Genomic DNA, 15456 nt, shown 5'->3' with positions numbered 1-15456 from the left:
AGTGCTGGGTTCGGGGGACTGTTTAATCTGCAGCCGTGAAGCTGGGGGCCGGCACTGGCTTCCAGCTTCCAGGGGACCCCGTGCTGGTGGAGCTGGGGTTAGAAGAGGAGCTGAAGGTCACCTTCAGCTCCAGGTGTAACGCCTCCCCTTTGGATTAAGTGACAGCCAGTTCTGTGTGCGTGTAAATAAATCCTCGTTAACGAAAGCAGGAGCCCCCGGCTCGCGGAGATTCCTCTCTCCCTCTCTTGCCCCACCCCCACCTCCCCAGGTAGCGAGAGAAGACACGGATGCCGAGGGAGAGGATGTGCGTTTTCCTGGAGCAGGACAGATACCGATTTAATCACCCAGCTCGAACATCGCAGGAGAATCGCTGGTGCGAGGAGAGAGGGTCTGAGCCCCGCAGGGCTGCGCTGGGCCATCGGTCTTGGTGACGGCCGGCATTTTAATCAGGGTGCACAGCTCCCTATTAGATTTCCTCTGACAAGTGCATACATCAGGGAAGTTTATTCCCATCCCGGAATGCGTCACCGCCGAAAGGAGCATCTTTCTATTTACGGAAAGAGTTCAAGGAGTAAATCAATCCCTAATGAAATCTATTCACCCAGGGCAGGAAATGACCAGCGAATGCAGGGCGGAGTTAACACATTCTTTCTCGCCGGGTGACTCCCGAGTGCACACCCTGAGCGCCGTCCTGTGCACGCCGCGGCCCCTGCTGCTCCTTAAGCGGCGGAGCCCGGTGGCCATCGGTCAGTGCCGGCCTCCGGGGCCCCTTCGCCCGGACACAGCTCCCGTTCTGCCAGCCGCGCCCGCACTTCCCGCGGCCACAGGGGCCTCTGCAAGGGTGTGCTCCGGGCGGGGACCAGGACGTCGTGCCCTGCTGCCACCTGCTGGACCCTCCCCCGCCGTGAGCGCTGCTGTAACAGGAAGAGTCGGGATGCCTGACCCTCCTCCCGACCGGCCCTTCGTCACTCCCGACCTTGCACAACTCAGCCCACCTGTCTTAGCCTGGGTTTCCTCACCTGTAAAACCAGGAGAGGAAATCTGCTCTTCTGTGTTATTGAGAGATTCAGAGCCGATCTGGACGGGAGTCACTGCAGACGTTTTCGGAGCCGTCAGGATCCCTGGCTCCAGAGCTGAGCTCCAGACTTACTGAAACAAAGGCACCGAGAAAGGGCCCGGGGGCACTCCTGTGATCAGGCAGAACTAGGGAAACTCAGACGGCTGCAGCCAGACCCACGTCCTGGTATCCAAGCCCCACAGCCAAGGTGCCATCCCGCCAGGCGCTCAGCACCCTGGCCAGAGCCACTACTGTGCGCCCAGAACTTCCACGTCCTGAAATCCACCCCGGTGACGCCCCCTCAGCCTCCACCAGGACTGGCAGCCCCGAGGCCCCCACACCTCTGCAGCCCACGGCCCACCTCCCCGACCCACCGAGCCCAGCCTCGCCCCCCTGCCCACACTCCCTCTTCCCCATCTGCAGCTTTATCCGCCTCATTACCGGGGCCCGATTCCAAACTGTGTTGTCCCTTAAATTGAATCTCCCCAAAAGCATGAACTGTCGCCCTGCCTGAGAACGTTGAGAATACCACAGTCAGGTTTGGAAGGCGTTTTCAAATTTCCACTAAGACCGGAGCACTGAGGGGCGTGGGTTTTCCGGGCATCCTGTCACAGCTCAGGCTCCGTGACGCAAGTTCGGGGCCTCCCGACGTGGCCATTCTCGAGAAGGGCTGACTCACCATCAAGTCAGGTGTCGTGCTGGGCCCGTCAGAGGGCACAGACGTGTGTGGAAGGGGCACTGAAGCAGCTGCTCGAGCAGAGGGGTCCGGACCCCCAAATCGGGGATGCCAGAGCGGGTGCCCAGGGCACGTGCCCCAGCCCCCGCGCCCAGGCTCGGTTCCCTTCTAACTGAGGGCTTTCACAGCGTCCCCCAGGGGTGGCCTTGGGGTCGCCGGGGCAAAGAGGAGGGCACCCAGCAGCAGGTACTGCTGTCACCCAGGGTGGGGCAGCGTGGGGCCGTCCTGCCAGATTTTACTAGAAGAAAAAAATTCTGCTCCCTAAAAAGGTTTAAAACGTCACGTTGCCCTAAAGGGAGAATACTTTGCACGTGTCCAGACCCTCGTGCCTTCGGTTATGACTTTTATAGAACACATTCCATTGTGTTCTGCATCCTGTGTAGGGTACGTGCATCATATTTTACGCGTATTCGTACGTACGTCAGAGTATCCAGAGGTGCCATCCGCAGGTGGAAACTGGGGCCCTGTGCGCGAAGTGTGTCCCCCGCCCCGGCGGCGGGCCGCGCTATTCCACGGCATTCTCTGGTGTTGTCGGTGGCTCCTCACGGCTCTGTCTTGCCTTCCCTGCAGAAGCTGTACCGGAAGGAGATCAAGCCGCCGTTCAAGCCAGCGGTGGGCAGGCCCGAGGACACCTTCCACTTTGACCCCGAGTTCACGGCACGGACGCCCACAGGTGTGTCCCAGCAGCGACCCAGCGCTCTGTCTGGTCGTGGGTCCTCCCCCCACCCCCCGCTGCCAGTTCAGGGACCAGTTCTTTCAGGCAAGCACAAGAAGGGAATGTCGAGACAGTGACAGTCTCCATTCGGCTAGAGGGTCTTTTGGGGAGAGGAGGGCCAAGGGTGAAGTCCACAGCTGTGGGAACTGTAGCCCTGACGCATGCCAGCAGCCGACACTGTCCGCAGAGCCTCACCAGCTACCGGGTCTCGGCACAGCAGACGGACACGGAGCCTTGGCTTTCGGGATCTGTCAACAATCCCTCTTAAGGTCTGTCGAACTCCATCAGTCCGAAGTCATCGTTTTGTGACATTCATGAGTCAGTATCAGGGGATTGTTTTTGAGATCTGGGAATGGTCTCAGTCTGCGTGGACCACATGACACACAGCTGGTCTGGGCGCCCTAAACAACAGACTTTTACTTTGGTTCCCGGTAGGGGCTCCCTTCCCGACTTGCAGACAGCCACCTTCCCTCCGTGTCCTCACGGGGCCTCACTCGGTGCTGTCTCTCCCTCTTCTTAGAAGGACAGCAGTGCTGTTGGGTCAGGTCCCATGGCCTCGTTGAACTTTACTTACCTCCCCCAAAGACCCCGTCTTCAAAGACAGGCACATAGAGGGCGGGGGCTTCAAACTCTGAATTTGGGGGGACGCAGTCCAGGCCATCCAGTAGTGGTATGTTGTGTAATGGTGTTATGTAAACTAAAGAGGCGAACCCCCCTCGTAGGGGGATGGGGGGACCACGTTCAGGGAGCTGGTGGATACGGGGCTACATACGGTGTATATGGGGGTTCTTTGCTCGCTGACTTGGAATCCGAAATTTTGCATGACTTTAAAGGTGGTTATGAAAGACACAGCCAACTACAAAACACTACGTGGAAAACTTGGAGCAGAGAATCCACTTTGTTCCCTTTGGTTTAGGCTCCTGGTGCTAGGAAGTAAATTCTCCCGGTGCTAGACTAGAGAAGCTTAATTAAAACCCAGAAGGCTCAGCCGAGTAGTTTTTAGAATCTGAAGATTATGTTTTGCGAGGAGCAGCACCTCCTGAACGCTGCGGCGTTGCCCCGGCGGGCGCCGAGCTGTTCTAGACCCCGGGCCCCTGCACAGAATGACGGCTTCGAGGTCTGCTTTCCCTTAGAAACCTCCCAGGCTACCACCAGCTGCTCTGAAGGTCCCCACCGAGCACATCGGATCCAGCACCATTAAGCAGTCTTCGACCCCCAGGGTGCTTGGCGTCCTTCCTTGGTGCTTTAGATTTAAGAATTTGAGCTCATCCCAGAGAATTCGCCAGAGCCCTGCAAATGGCGAGGGTGAAGCGTACCTCAGGAGGCTCCTTCACAACCTCTGAGGAGTGTGTGTGCTTTGGGGGAGGTACAGCCCTATTAACTTGGGCAGATGCACTTGCATTAGTGAGTGGAGAATTCGTAGATCGCATAAGCAGTGTCTCTGAATGAAGTAAGGGGCACGGAGGCCATCAGCTGAAATCCAGGCGGGTCCTTATGAAGGCTGCCTCGGCCAGCATTTGGCTGGTGTGGCTGCCGTGCCCACGTGGGAGGTGGCGTAAACAGAATGTAACAGGCTTTAAGATCATCGAGGGGATGCTGATTTTCGGCACGGTGCTTAAAAAGCAAACACGAGAGTTGGATAAGAGAGAATTTTCAACTAACTAACTGAAACTGAAGACTTGGAAACTTTGATGATCCCATGACTCGTTTCTGACTACCTTGTCTGATGGGTTTTCAGATCTTAGCCCGGCATCTCCCACCAGCCAGCAGCCTCCAGCGGCCAAAGGAGATATAAACTAGCTTTAGTATTGGCTTAAGTTTAGGGGAAAAAATGCTGTAAGACTTTCAGGGGACATTCACACTGCGCATCCAGAAACCTTACGTACAGGATGTGGATTATGCACTGTTTCAGAATCACATTGCTATAGCTGCCATGCTCTCGGCTCGTGTGCTTAGAAAATCCTACCCTCTTATTAATATATACATATAGAGAGAATGACTTTTCCGTGTCTCAACACTTCAATTAGTCCCTCGCACAAAGGCCAACTGTGTGATGTCATTAAATTAAGTAAAAGTGACTGGGGAGCTCCAGCTAGGAAGCTCCCCCTGGAAGGTGGAATTCTCTCGTTGTTACCTGCAGACTCACCTGGCGTCCCCCCCAGCGCCAACGCTCATCATCTGTTCAGAGGATTCAGTTTCGTGGCCTCGAGTCTGGTCCAGGAGCCCTCGCCGCAAGATCTGCACAAAGCCACGGTCCACCCCATCGTGCAGGTAACCCCGCACCGCCCGACTGCACGGTCTCCGGCAGGTGTGGGTGGTGAGGGTCACATGTGGACGGAAAGCCGGCCTGGGAGTGGGGGCGGGGGCGGGGCCAGCTGATGCCTGGAGCGCTTTCTGCCATCAGCTGTTTCCCGGCCTCCTGGGGGTCACTGAGTCTCATGGTGACCCGAGCCGTGGCTGTTACCCCTGTTCCACATTCATCCTAACGAAGGGTAAAGAGTTCTGATGAGACTGTCACCGTGGCGCGTCTACAGCCAGAGCCCCCACACGAGTCAGACGGGGCGTGCTCACGGTGTGCAGTGGGGCCAGTACCCCGAGAGAGCGATTTGGTCTGTGGCTACAAACCGACTTTTTGGGAGGTCGATGCAGAGGACGTTTATTTTATAAGACGCTTCCCCCCCCAGTTAGTGTAACCAGATGCAGAGAATTCTAAGAAGGAATGGCGATCACGTTTTATTTACGGACCGGGTCAGGGAAAATTGGGCAGCATTAGATCTCCACATCGCCTCTCCAGAGCCTTTTGGGAAACCACGGTGTGTCTGACATGGGCGCTTGATGTGACAGGATAGACCGTAGCCGGTGGCTTCTCGACCGTGCTCTGAGTGGGGGATCGTGCCTACGGGCCATGCCTGGGACATCACGGGGTCGGATTTCCAGGTAGATGACACAGTCAGGCACCGCTCTAGACCCCAGTGTCACAACCACACACGCAGCTTCTGCAGGTCCCCTGCCCCCCTGTCTCAGGCTCTCAGGTCTTCAGGGGGATGGGCCCAGGCAGTGGATACCGGGTACTGTGGTCTGAGAATGAAGTTCACAACCGGAGAGGTCAGGGGAGTCGGGAGGTAGGTCGAGAGCCCTTGCTGACCAGCAGCATGACTCCACGAACCCCTGGGCTCAGTGACCTCAGTGCACCGTCTGGAACCCCCCCTTCCTGCCCGTGTCCCGTGTGCCTGTGGTCGTGCCCTTGCACGAGAGAGCCCTGATGGCCGTCTCCGCCCTTGGTCTCTCTCCGCAGCAGTTACACGGGAACAACGTACACTTCACCGACGGCTACGAGATCAAGGAGGACATCGGGGTGGGCTCCTACTCCGTGTGCAAGCGATGTGTGCATAAAGCGACGGAGGCAGAGTACGCCGTGAAGGTAAGACCGCGCGCGGGCGTGGGCAGTGCCGCGTGCGGTCGCGACGCACAACCGCACCGCTCCGGCGAGCCCTGACCGCGGCAGGCCCTGCTGAGCCGGCCGCCTCCCTCCCCGCTCACCGTCTCCCCAGGTCTCCTGTGACGGAGCGCAGTCTGCTTTGGTATGAGGTCATCCGTTCAAAAGTTATTTTGCAGATCATGAGTATTTTCAGCTTTATCCCACATCCGAGTGCCGACCACCGTTAGTAGCTTTGTATAAGTGCACTCTGGAATAAAAGCTTTGGGTGCCCAGTATTCTGGAAAATACAGTTGGGGGACAGGCGCAGTGTTTGGTGGGAGAGGGGGAAGGAAGGAGGAAGCCATGGTCACCAAAAACTAACTCAAAGAAACGAATAGAGGCATAAACTGGTTAAACCTGTGAAAACCTAAGCAGAGAGCTGGCCATTTTACTCTCCACCATCCGGAAAAGTCCGTAGTAAGGATTATCTGTAATTATCTAGAATCCCGTCTCTACATAGTACCTTTCGCCTCTGTAATTGTTGCTACATTTGATAGTTCATCTGGAAATCCCAAAGACCAGTTTCTTCAGTTTTCTGGTTGATAAAATATGGACTAAAGCTAAAGCTTCCTGCTAAAAGCACGACCTAACTTACGTAAAAAGCGTAAATGGCACATTCCGTCCACAAGAGCGGGAGAGAGGCTCTAAGTCCACCGCTTTCCCGCTGAACTGACCGCCGGGTCCGGCCTGTGGCATCGTCGTGGCCGAACCCAGTGTTGTCTGCAGCACGTGGCCCTGCCCCTGCCCACCCCCCAACACTCGGAGGAGCGTGGAACCTTCCAGCAGGCAGCAGGATAGAAGGAGCAATCCCGTCCATTGCGATTTTCCTGGCCTCTGAAGAAGTTGTCCAAAACGATGACTCAGGCAGATGAGCTGTTCTGCGCGACTCCTCACCCAGGCCCCACACCGTGTAGTGAACACAGGTTTTGCTAAAAGGGAGACCCCCAAGAATAGCATGCACACCCACCCAGTGTTTCCTGCACTGAAAAAAAATGCCCAACTCTTTCCGGAAAAGACACCAGCCAAAAAAACCTAGACCAAAGACCGTAGGTCTAGTTTGGGTTGGAAAATGATGGCTTGGGGACACATGTATATTGAATTCCTCTAATAAGAAAGAACATTTGAAATACGGAGGAATGGTCTGTGGGTTCCACGGACATGCTGTCCGTGTTCAGCCTACCCACTTCTAGAGCACTGCGCCAGGGGTCGAGGGGAGGCGCGCAGAGGGCTCCCGGAGCAGAGGGGAGGTGTGCAGAGGGCTCCGGGAAAAGAGGGGAGGCGCGCAAAGGGCTCTTGGAGCAGAGGGGAGGCATGCAGAGGGCTCCCGGAGCAGAGGGGAGGCACGCAGAGGGCTCCGGGAGCAGAGGGGAGGCACGCAAAGGGCTCTCAGAGCAGAGGGGAGGCACACAGAGGGCTCCGGGAGCAGAGGGTGGAGGGTGCACAGCACTGCCAGCTGTCCAGCCGTCCACAGGGGGTGTGCACGGGCCCCCAGGTGGTGTCACAAGCAGTCTTCCAGGAGTTTCTAGGACTTGGGTTGCTGAGGAGTTTCGTGTTTCCTCCTCCTTGGGGGGAGCTCATGGGAGCACCTGCGAGGCCGCCCCTGGTTCCCCAGGCAGTGCTGCTCCTGGAGCCCGATGTGGGTGTGCACCTGCCCTCTGTGTCTCGCTCGTGTTTCACGACGGAGGCTTCACAAGCATACAGGGGCTTTGGAGGATCTTTTCTGTCATTCGCACAGAATATCTTTCGGCAGTTTGTCTGGTGACCAGCAGCCATCCTAGAAACAATCGCAGCTTCCAGCGAGCGAGGAAGAACACATCTATTGTCCGGCCGGCTCAGTGACCACGATGCCCTTCTAGAAAACAGCCAGCCTCTGTGCAGTTGATCAGCTGCGTTTTGTGCCTCTGAAAATAAATCTCCCATTGACAGAGGCAGTTGTGTGTTTCCCCGTACTGTCCCCATATCCAGCTCTCTTTTAAAAACACCATGTGAATTCGGCTTTGTTCCGTGGCTTTAGCTCGGACCTTGACGCTCTTGTTGAGGCCACGCTGTGCTGGAAATTTCTGAGGCATCTCGCCCCAGGGCCCAGAAGCCAGGCGCGTGGCTGCAGCCGGGTGCCACGGGAAGTCAAGCCTTCCTGTTTCTTTTTCGCACGCCTTGAAGTTCCCTGGACAGACGGACCTGGTGGACCTGGCAGGGATCCCCCCCCCCCCCCCACCGATCCTTGCTGAGACCACAGTGGGTCGTAGTTTATTATCTAGAAGGTATTTAAATTCACCAAGCGCAGGAGGGAGCGCCCGGGACCCAGAGCTGTGTAGGCTGCTGGTTGGAATGACCATTGTCAGTTCACTGGCATTGGCTTGGATTTCCTCCAAGGGCAACAGGACCGGCAGGAGTTTCAAGGCAAAGAGCTCGGTTTTCAGGATGGGCCCATTTGTTAGCAGAACGTTTTAACGTCCTACAGATCGCTGCCCTGCCCTTTGTCAGCATTTTCCAGGTAGAGCGGAGCTGAACTATTCTTTGACCTTTTTCTGCATCAGTTGCCTGGCTGATACACGGCAGAACCGAGAACGTGGCACTTAATCGCCGGGCGTGTGAGCCGGACCTCGGGTCGATAAACGCCCTCCGGGACTCAGCTGCTGGAGCTGCGCCCACCCTCCCGGCTAGCTCGCGAAGTGTGGGGACCCAGCCGTCCACATTCGCGCGTGGATGGAAAAGGGTGTCTGTTTCATTTTGAGAAACCGTCTAGTCCGAGCCAGGGGGCCTCCTTGTCCCCTCATCCACCTCCACGGGCGATTCGGAAGCCTCCCCCCCGAGTCAAGAGCAGAAAAGCGCACGCAGGGACCTGGATGAACAGGAGGATGGTGACCGGAGTGCCGGGGCTCCTGTGCCCAGTCATCATCGGTCTGGCTGGCTTTGCCCCCCTCCAGGGACACTGGCCATGTCTGAGACATTCTGCTTGTCACAGCTGGCGCGGGAGTCGCCGCTGGGGTCTAGGGGACAACGGTCAGGGATGAAGCTTGACATCCGGCCCAGGACGGCTCCCTCCCGCTGTCCTCAACGAAGAATTACCCAGCCCATAATAACAGCGGTGCTGAAGAGGAGAACCGCAGCCTAAGGCACCCTTCGGGGACCGGGGACGGACGGACATCTCACAGTAGGCAGCGCGCGCACAGTGGGCACTCTGTAAGCGTCGGTACAGACTCCGAATCCCTCAGCTTGGTCCCTGTCTTCGGATGAAGCAAACGAGGCTGGACTGACCAGGGTCTTTCCCCGGGAGAGCCCGGCCTCAGGCGGTGAGGCGGGTGCTGCCTCCTCGTCCTCGCGGACCCCACCTCGGGCCGACTCGGCGTGGGGTGTCCCTCCGGTGCGCCCACCCAGTGCTGGGGAGCCGGGTGGGAAAGCCGTTACCTCCTCCCTCCCTCCTCCCTCCGTCAGGCTCAGTAGGGTTGACAGATGCGTCCACTCTTACACCCCCGGCTGTTTCCGAGGGCAGAGCAGCCCAGCCATCCGGGCGCCACCGAAGTTCGCCTTTGCTCTCCTCGTCGGCCCCAGAAGGCAGGGGGCCGGAGGGAATTGTGCGGGACTTTGACAACCTGACAGAAAGCCCAGACGCCAAGTTGTTTAAGGCGAGAGCGGGACGGCTTACGGAGCGCAGAAGGGAGCTGCGACGGAGCAGCACTTGAACGGGGGAGGTTTCCGGAGCGGGAAGCATCTCTAGTCTTCTCTCGTTCCGGCTATGTGTCCCTTTCCACGAAGCCACTCCTGAAGTGGCTCAACGGCAAACAGCCCAGGGCGCCGGCTTGTGTCAAAGGAAGGGCTCCAGAGGAGCCTTGTGTTGGGGGGGGATTCGCTGTGGAAGAGATGCCTCGCGCCCCCAGGTGTCTCAGCCTCTCATAGGCCTCCGCAGGTGCGCCTTGAGACCATTCCGGAAGGTATCTGCGAGCGACTCGGTGGGTGCCGACCGTGGGGCGCAGAACTGACGCCCACCCCCGAGGCATCACTTCTGCCGCTTAGATCCTCGGTTTCGAGACACGAGCATCAGTAAACGTCTAAGCAGCAAACCCAACACCTGAAGCTCAGGACACGGGGAGCGGCAGGCGTTAGACAGAATCCAGACCTGTCGCGACGCGTTGTGCCCTCTTGTGGCCACGGGGACGATGACCGTGAACAGCACTCGCCACGCGCCAGCCCGGAAACGCTGCGCACGTGAGCTCACGTCACCTTCATGACGCGGTGCTGTGATCACCCTCGGCGTCCCCTCGGGGACACAGAGACCGGACACCCAGCTTGTAAATGGGAGAGCCGCCCTCCCTCCAGAGGGTGCATGCCCTTGACCTCCGCGGGGCGCTGCCTCTCTGCTCCGAGGGGGGGACCGTGATACCCCCGTCCAGCTCACCCCCTTGCGTGTTGCGACACCCGGGTCCTGAGAGAGCGAGACGGCCACGCCGAGCGGGTGGTTCTGCGGCCTCCACCCCACTGCCCCGGAGCCCAAACCCCGCAGCCGCCGGCGAGGCCCCGTCGCCTGTCCCCCCTCCCGCACCTCCCCGGCTGGACTCAACTCCCCACGCTCTTCCCAGGACACGGGAGGCTCCCGCCTGGGGAACGCATTTGCCTTCCCGGGGCTGAACTTTCCTCCCCGAGACCCGGGTGCCGGCCACCTCGTGTCCACAGGCCCCTGCTCTCGGCCGGGGTCTCCCTGCCCCCCGCCCCGGCTCCTGTGCTGTCACTCCGTGCTCCGTGGCCCGCAGTGCCTTCTCTCGTGACGCTTCACACCCGACAGACTTCGTGTCTCCTCTCCTGTCCGTCTTTCCACCCCCGTTGTGACCGTGGGTGTCAGGGACAGGTGTTACGTCCAAGGAGCATCAGGAGCTTTTCCTCACATCCCACGTCACTTCCAGCCTTTCCTGGGCTTCTTTACTGTCAGTGTTGACAGGCCAGGTGTGGACTGGAGCGTTTCTCGTCTGGGAACACGTCGTGTTCTGCACGGATCCACTCGTTCGGCCAGCCGACGCCGTCCGTTCCTTTGCGCGGTTCTTTCGTTAACGCTTTTCCTAGGGCAGAGACAGTGGCGGGTCCTGGGCGGGAGCACGGACCTGTTCTCAGGGAACCCACAAGCCAGCCACCGAGGCGTCTTAGGGATCACAGGGCCAGAAGCTGCCGCCAACAGCCCGCGTAACTGAGGAGTCTGAAGCTGGATGCGCTTCGGACGTCAGCCCTGGCCGCGGGCCCTGGTATCTGCAGACGTACAAGCGGGTCCCCGCGGCTGAAAGGCGCCTGTGGGCCGAGGCACGTTGGGGAGCCGTGGCCAGCTCCTCCCGGGGCAGCCCCCGCGTCACACACGGCCATGCCTTCTTTTCGGTAGCGCGTGTGCCTTGTTCGAAGTCACGTAGTTTGTTGTAGCGACAGACTCGGGTGAAGATGCAGGAGGGTCCTTCCGAGCGTGTGAGTCCGTGTCGCCCGGTTCTTTCCGGGAGTCGCGGGGCCCGTCCACGCACACGGGCAGCTGGGCCCGCGCTCCCTGCGCCCAGCCCGCTCTGCGTCTGCGGCAGACCGTTTACGGTAGCGTTAGCGTGTCTGGGCTCATTTCCGTATGTGTATGCCGTGTGCCCACCAGAAACACAGCAGGATTAAGACAGATGTTTGACACGAGCAGAGCTTAGTTTTAGAAGGAACACTGGCGTGGAAACTTTCGTTTTTTTCCAGCCGGAAAACTCAGAGTTCTTTCACTGTGTAAGCAAACTAATTTGCCTAAGTTAATGGTACGAGAGAAGTCGTCCGCTAAATCTTACAAACGATCACACGTTCTCCTACCCCTGTTCCAAATAAGGCATTGATCCTTGGAATAAGTCAGGGAAATACCCCGCCTCGAGGGGCTGTTCAGGCCTGTGAGCCCCCCACCACATGCTCATCATAAAGCCCTTTTCCCCACAGGAGTCAGTGTCCCAGGAGGGGTGCTTGTGGAGGGAGCCGGGGAAGGGGAAGGTGGAGATGTGCAGAGATGGAAAGGAAGAGGGAAACCATGCTGATCACCATGAGGCCTTGGGCCTCTCTTCGGTAGCCAGGAATAAAAATGCACACGAGGGGAGCCTGGCTGGCTCAGTTGGAACATGAGGGTCTCGATCTTGGGGTCGTGAGTTCAAGACCCATGAGTAAAAAGAAAGGAGGAGAGAGAGAGAGAGAGAGAAGAAAGGGAGAAAAGAGAAAGAAAGAAAAAGAAAGAAAAGAAAGGGAGGAAAGAGAAGGAAAGAAAAAGAGAAAGAAAAAGGAGAGGAAGGAAGGAAGGGTGGGAGGGAGGGAGGAAGGAAGGAAGGAGGAAGGAAGAAGGCAGGCAATGCTCTTGGTTGCTACCTCTGAGCTCCGCCTATGGAGGGAGCCCTCCCGTGCCCGGCACTGCCTGGTGCACTGACTTAGCCCCGCAAGTGCCCAGCTGGCTAGAGGGCGGCACCGCGGACGGCTCACTCGCTGGCCGGGGTGGGTGGCCGACCCCCCAGGCAGTGCCCCGCTTGCTGTCTGCGGCCGCTGCTGGATGAGAAGGAGACAGGGTGGGCGTCCCGACGCCTCCTCCCTGTTCCGTCAGGATTACCTGAGCATCAGCTCGGGAGGGAGGAGGCCTGGCCCGCCAGCACGTATGCGAAGAGTCCCTTCTCCCGTTGCCTCAGAAAGATTATAAAGCAGTATATTCTCAGAATAAGGAACTCGAGTCACCAGCACTTTCTTGGACCAGAAGCAAGTCTAACAATGCCAGTCCCAAGAAACCAATCCCGCAGGGAGGAAATTCATTCCTAGACGTGTCTAAACAGTGTGCTCGAACCTCTTTCTGGGCTCTGCCTTCCCCCAGCACAGACCGCAGCTCGCGCTCTGGGACCAGTCGTCGGGCCTCACGGCTCAGCATCTCTGTGAAGACAAAAAGATTTGTGGCCAAAAGCAGCCAGGACTTGCTGACAAGGGTTAGGATCGACACACGGGGCCAGCCCGGAGCGTGCAGCCAGGGGGACGCGGGCCAGCCCTGCCCAGGTCGGGGAGATGGTGGAGAGCCAGGAGGGCGGCCGTCGGGTCCTGCGCCTGCCACTGTTGGGCCCGGCTTCCCCTCCGGGCAGGGTGCCCACCTCCCCTGCACACCCATCTCCCCACCTCCCTGCCTTGCCTTCTGGCTTCAGGTCGGCTCCTCCGCGGGAGATGCCACAGGACTGAGGAAGGTAAAGGCCCCAGCTCCTGTCGGATAATGGTCCCCACGGCCACCCCTTCTGGCCCTGTAGCTGCTGGCTGTCCCCCCACCCCCGGGCCACGGGCAGTAGAGAAAAGGCTTCCCACATCCCACGCCACCATGAGAGCGATCAGACAGATCTATGCTAAGAATACGTTTTTTCATTATGAAATCTTCTTTGAAAAGAGATGCATCAGCCACTAATTTTTCAAAAATCCAGTAATGTATTTCAGCCGTCTCCGATTTCAAAGAGAAGGTCACAGACCAGAGAGACCGTACGTCCCTGCGGGCCGTTGGAGCAGAAGGGGTTGCCAGGGCCCGGCCAGCTCACGTCCCACCAAGCCGTGTATTAAGGACCCCCACCCCTGCCGAACGAGCCTTCACAAAGGCTCTCCCTTGGGACGATGCATTAGCTTCTTTCCATCGCAGAAGTAATCCTGGGGTCCGAGCTAGAACTCCCGTGGAATTGAATGTAGCAAGATGAGAAAAATGTGTCAAGGGAGGGAGCTTAACTTTTTGTTGGTGTAACAACGCGTGTCACGGGGCTCACAGTCCTGGGGCACCAGGGTCCTCGGAGCTTGGCTGTGGGCTTAAGAGCCAAGATGCAGGGGTGCCTGGGTGGCTCAGTCGGTTAGGCATCTGACTCTCGATTTCGGCTCAGGTGATGATCCCAGGGTCGTGGGATCGAGCCCCACATCGGGCTCTGTGCTGAGAGTGGGGCCTGCTTGGGATTCTCTGTCTCTTTCCCTCTCTCTCTGTACCTCTTCCCCACTCAGACACACTTGTATTCTCTCTCTCTCTCTCTCTCTCTCTCAAATAAAAAAAAATAGGGGCACTACTCATAACACCTCGTCCTGTCGTCAGAGGCCATCTGTTTTCACGGGTGGAAAGATTTTATCTGCTAGCCCGCAGCGTGGGCTACAGGTGCTGGGTTGCAGAGGTGGGGGACGTTTGCGTGTCTGAGCCACAGCGGCCGATTCAGTGTGCACGCCAGCCCCGTGCCCCCTGGGGAGAGCCATGCACTTGGCCACACTTTGTTGCCAGCGCATCGCCGCAGAGTAAGGCTAAGAGACGCCCGGCGGCAGCCGGGGTCTCATTTTGGACGAGCGACGAGCACAGGCCACCCGCCCGGAGCCCGCCATCTAGTGGAGAAGCACCTTCCGTTATGTGGTGCCTGAGTGAGCTCCCCAGCCCACCCCTCTCCACCTGCCCTGCAGTAGCTTAGTGTCTGAGGCTCGTGCCTGCGATTTGTAAGTGTCGCCCTGGTGCTCGTCGGCAGGGAGGATTGCCACGCACATCCAGGAGACTGTAAGGTGTCCTGTGGGCGTGAGCTGGAGGCGAAGGGAAGGCAGAAAGGGTCCGAGCCAGCACACGCTGCCCGGGAGCCTCACGTCAGGTGCTCTGCTCCTTCCAGATCATCGATAAGAGTAAAAGAGACCCCTCGGAAGAGATCGAGATTCTCCTGAGATACGGACAGCATCCGAACATCATCACGCTCAAAGACGTGAGTGAGCTTCACACGGCTGCCGTGTCGCGTGTCGGCGTGTTTCTCTGGGGGTGGCTTTCTCCGCGGTCCAGCGACTGTTCCTGCCCCCACGAGTGTGTGCCAGCCTCTGCCGCCTGCACCTCCAGGTCCCTCGGCACCTGCGAGCCCGAGTCCCCGGGACAGCGGCCCCTTCCCAAATCAGAGAGAGTGCCATGTAAAGGGCAGGGTAGCTGGTGCAGACTCTGGGCCGTTCCTGAACTTGGCAGAAACGAGGGCATGGAGTGGACGAGACGGGGCTGGGTCAGATCCGAGACTCCGGATCCGGAGCTCTGGCCCTGGGGCTCCTCCCAGCGTCCTCCACCCCTGCTGGCCTGGGAGAGGGAAGGGAGCAGGGGTCCTCCCCACTGGAAGGACACCACAGAGCCCGGGGCTGCAGGGTGGGGCCGGAGGGGAGAGGGAGCTTTCACCCGGCCACCTGCACCCTCACACTCCCGAGTGATTCCACTGTCCCCAACCCCAAACCTTAAGATTTTGAGGCCACTTGGAGCTCCCTCCAGGCCCCGTCGGCTCCTGCAGCGGGAGGACTGCAAAATGCCGACCGAATTCTGAGGCGAATGTGAAACAGGCACCTGTGTTGACAAGAGTAGAGTAAACGCCGGCTTTGTCCCCCTGGGTCCCCGTCACCGGGTCCCCGTCGCCTTCACTGCACCGTTCGGGGCTCTCTGCATTTTGGCTTTTATTTATATGTTAAGATCCACAAGCGCAAAGCAGCTAATGTGA

General features: G+C 58.5%; 1 protein-coding gene across 5 annotated transcripts in view; it reads left to right on the top strand.

The window, feature by feature from the left end:
- Positions 1 to 15456, top strand: part of RPS6KA2 (ribosomal protein S6 kinase A2) — a 354059-nt gene that overhangs the window by 321029 nt on the left and 17574 nt on the right. For all 5 annotated transcript variants that reach the window (XM_045058346.1, XM_045058347.1, XM_045058349.1 and 2 more), the window contains 4 exons: positions 2364 to 2466; positions 4649 to 4779; positions 5804 to 5929; positions 14605 to 14694. In XM_045058346.1, coding sequence (XP_044914281.1) covers positions 2364 to 2466; positions 4649 to 4779; positions 5804 to 5929; positions 14605 to 14694 — 450 coding nt within the window. The remainder of the gene's footprint in view (positions 1 to 2363; positions 2467 to 4648; positions 4780 to 5803; positions 5930 to 14604; positions 14695 to 15456) is intronic.

The sequence above is a fragment of the Felis catus genome, chromosome B2, assembly GCF_018350175.1.
Source record: "Felis catus isolate Fca126 chromosome B2, F.catus_Fca126_mat1.0, whole genome shotgun sequence".
Taxonomy (NCBI): domain Eukaryota; kingdom Metazoa; phylum Chordata; class Mammalia; order Carnivora; family Felidae; genus Felis; species Felis catus.
The sequence above is the reverse complement of the archived record's forward strand: the minus strand, read 5'-3'. Positions and strand labels throughout refer to the sequence as shown.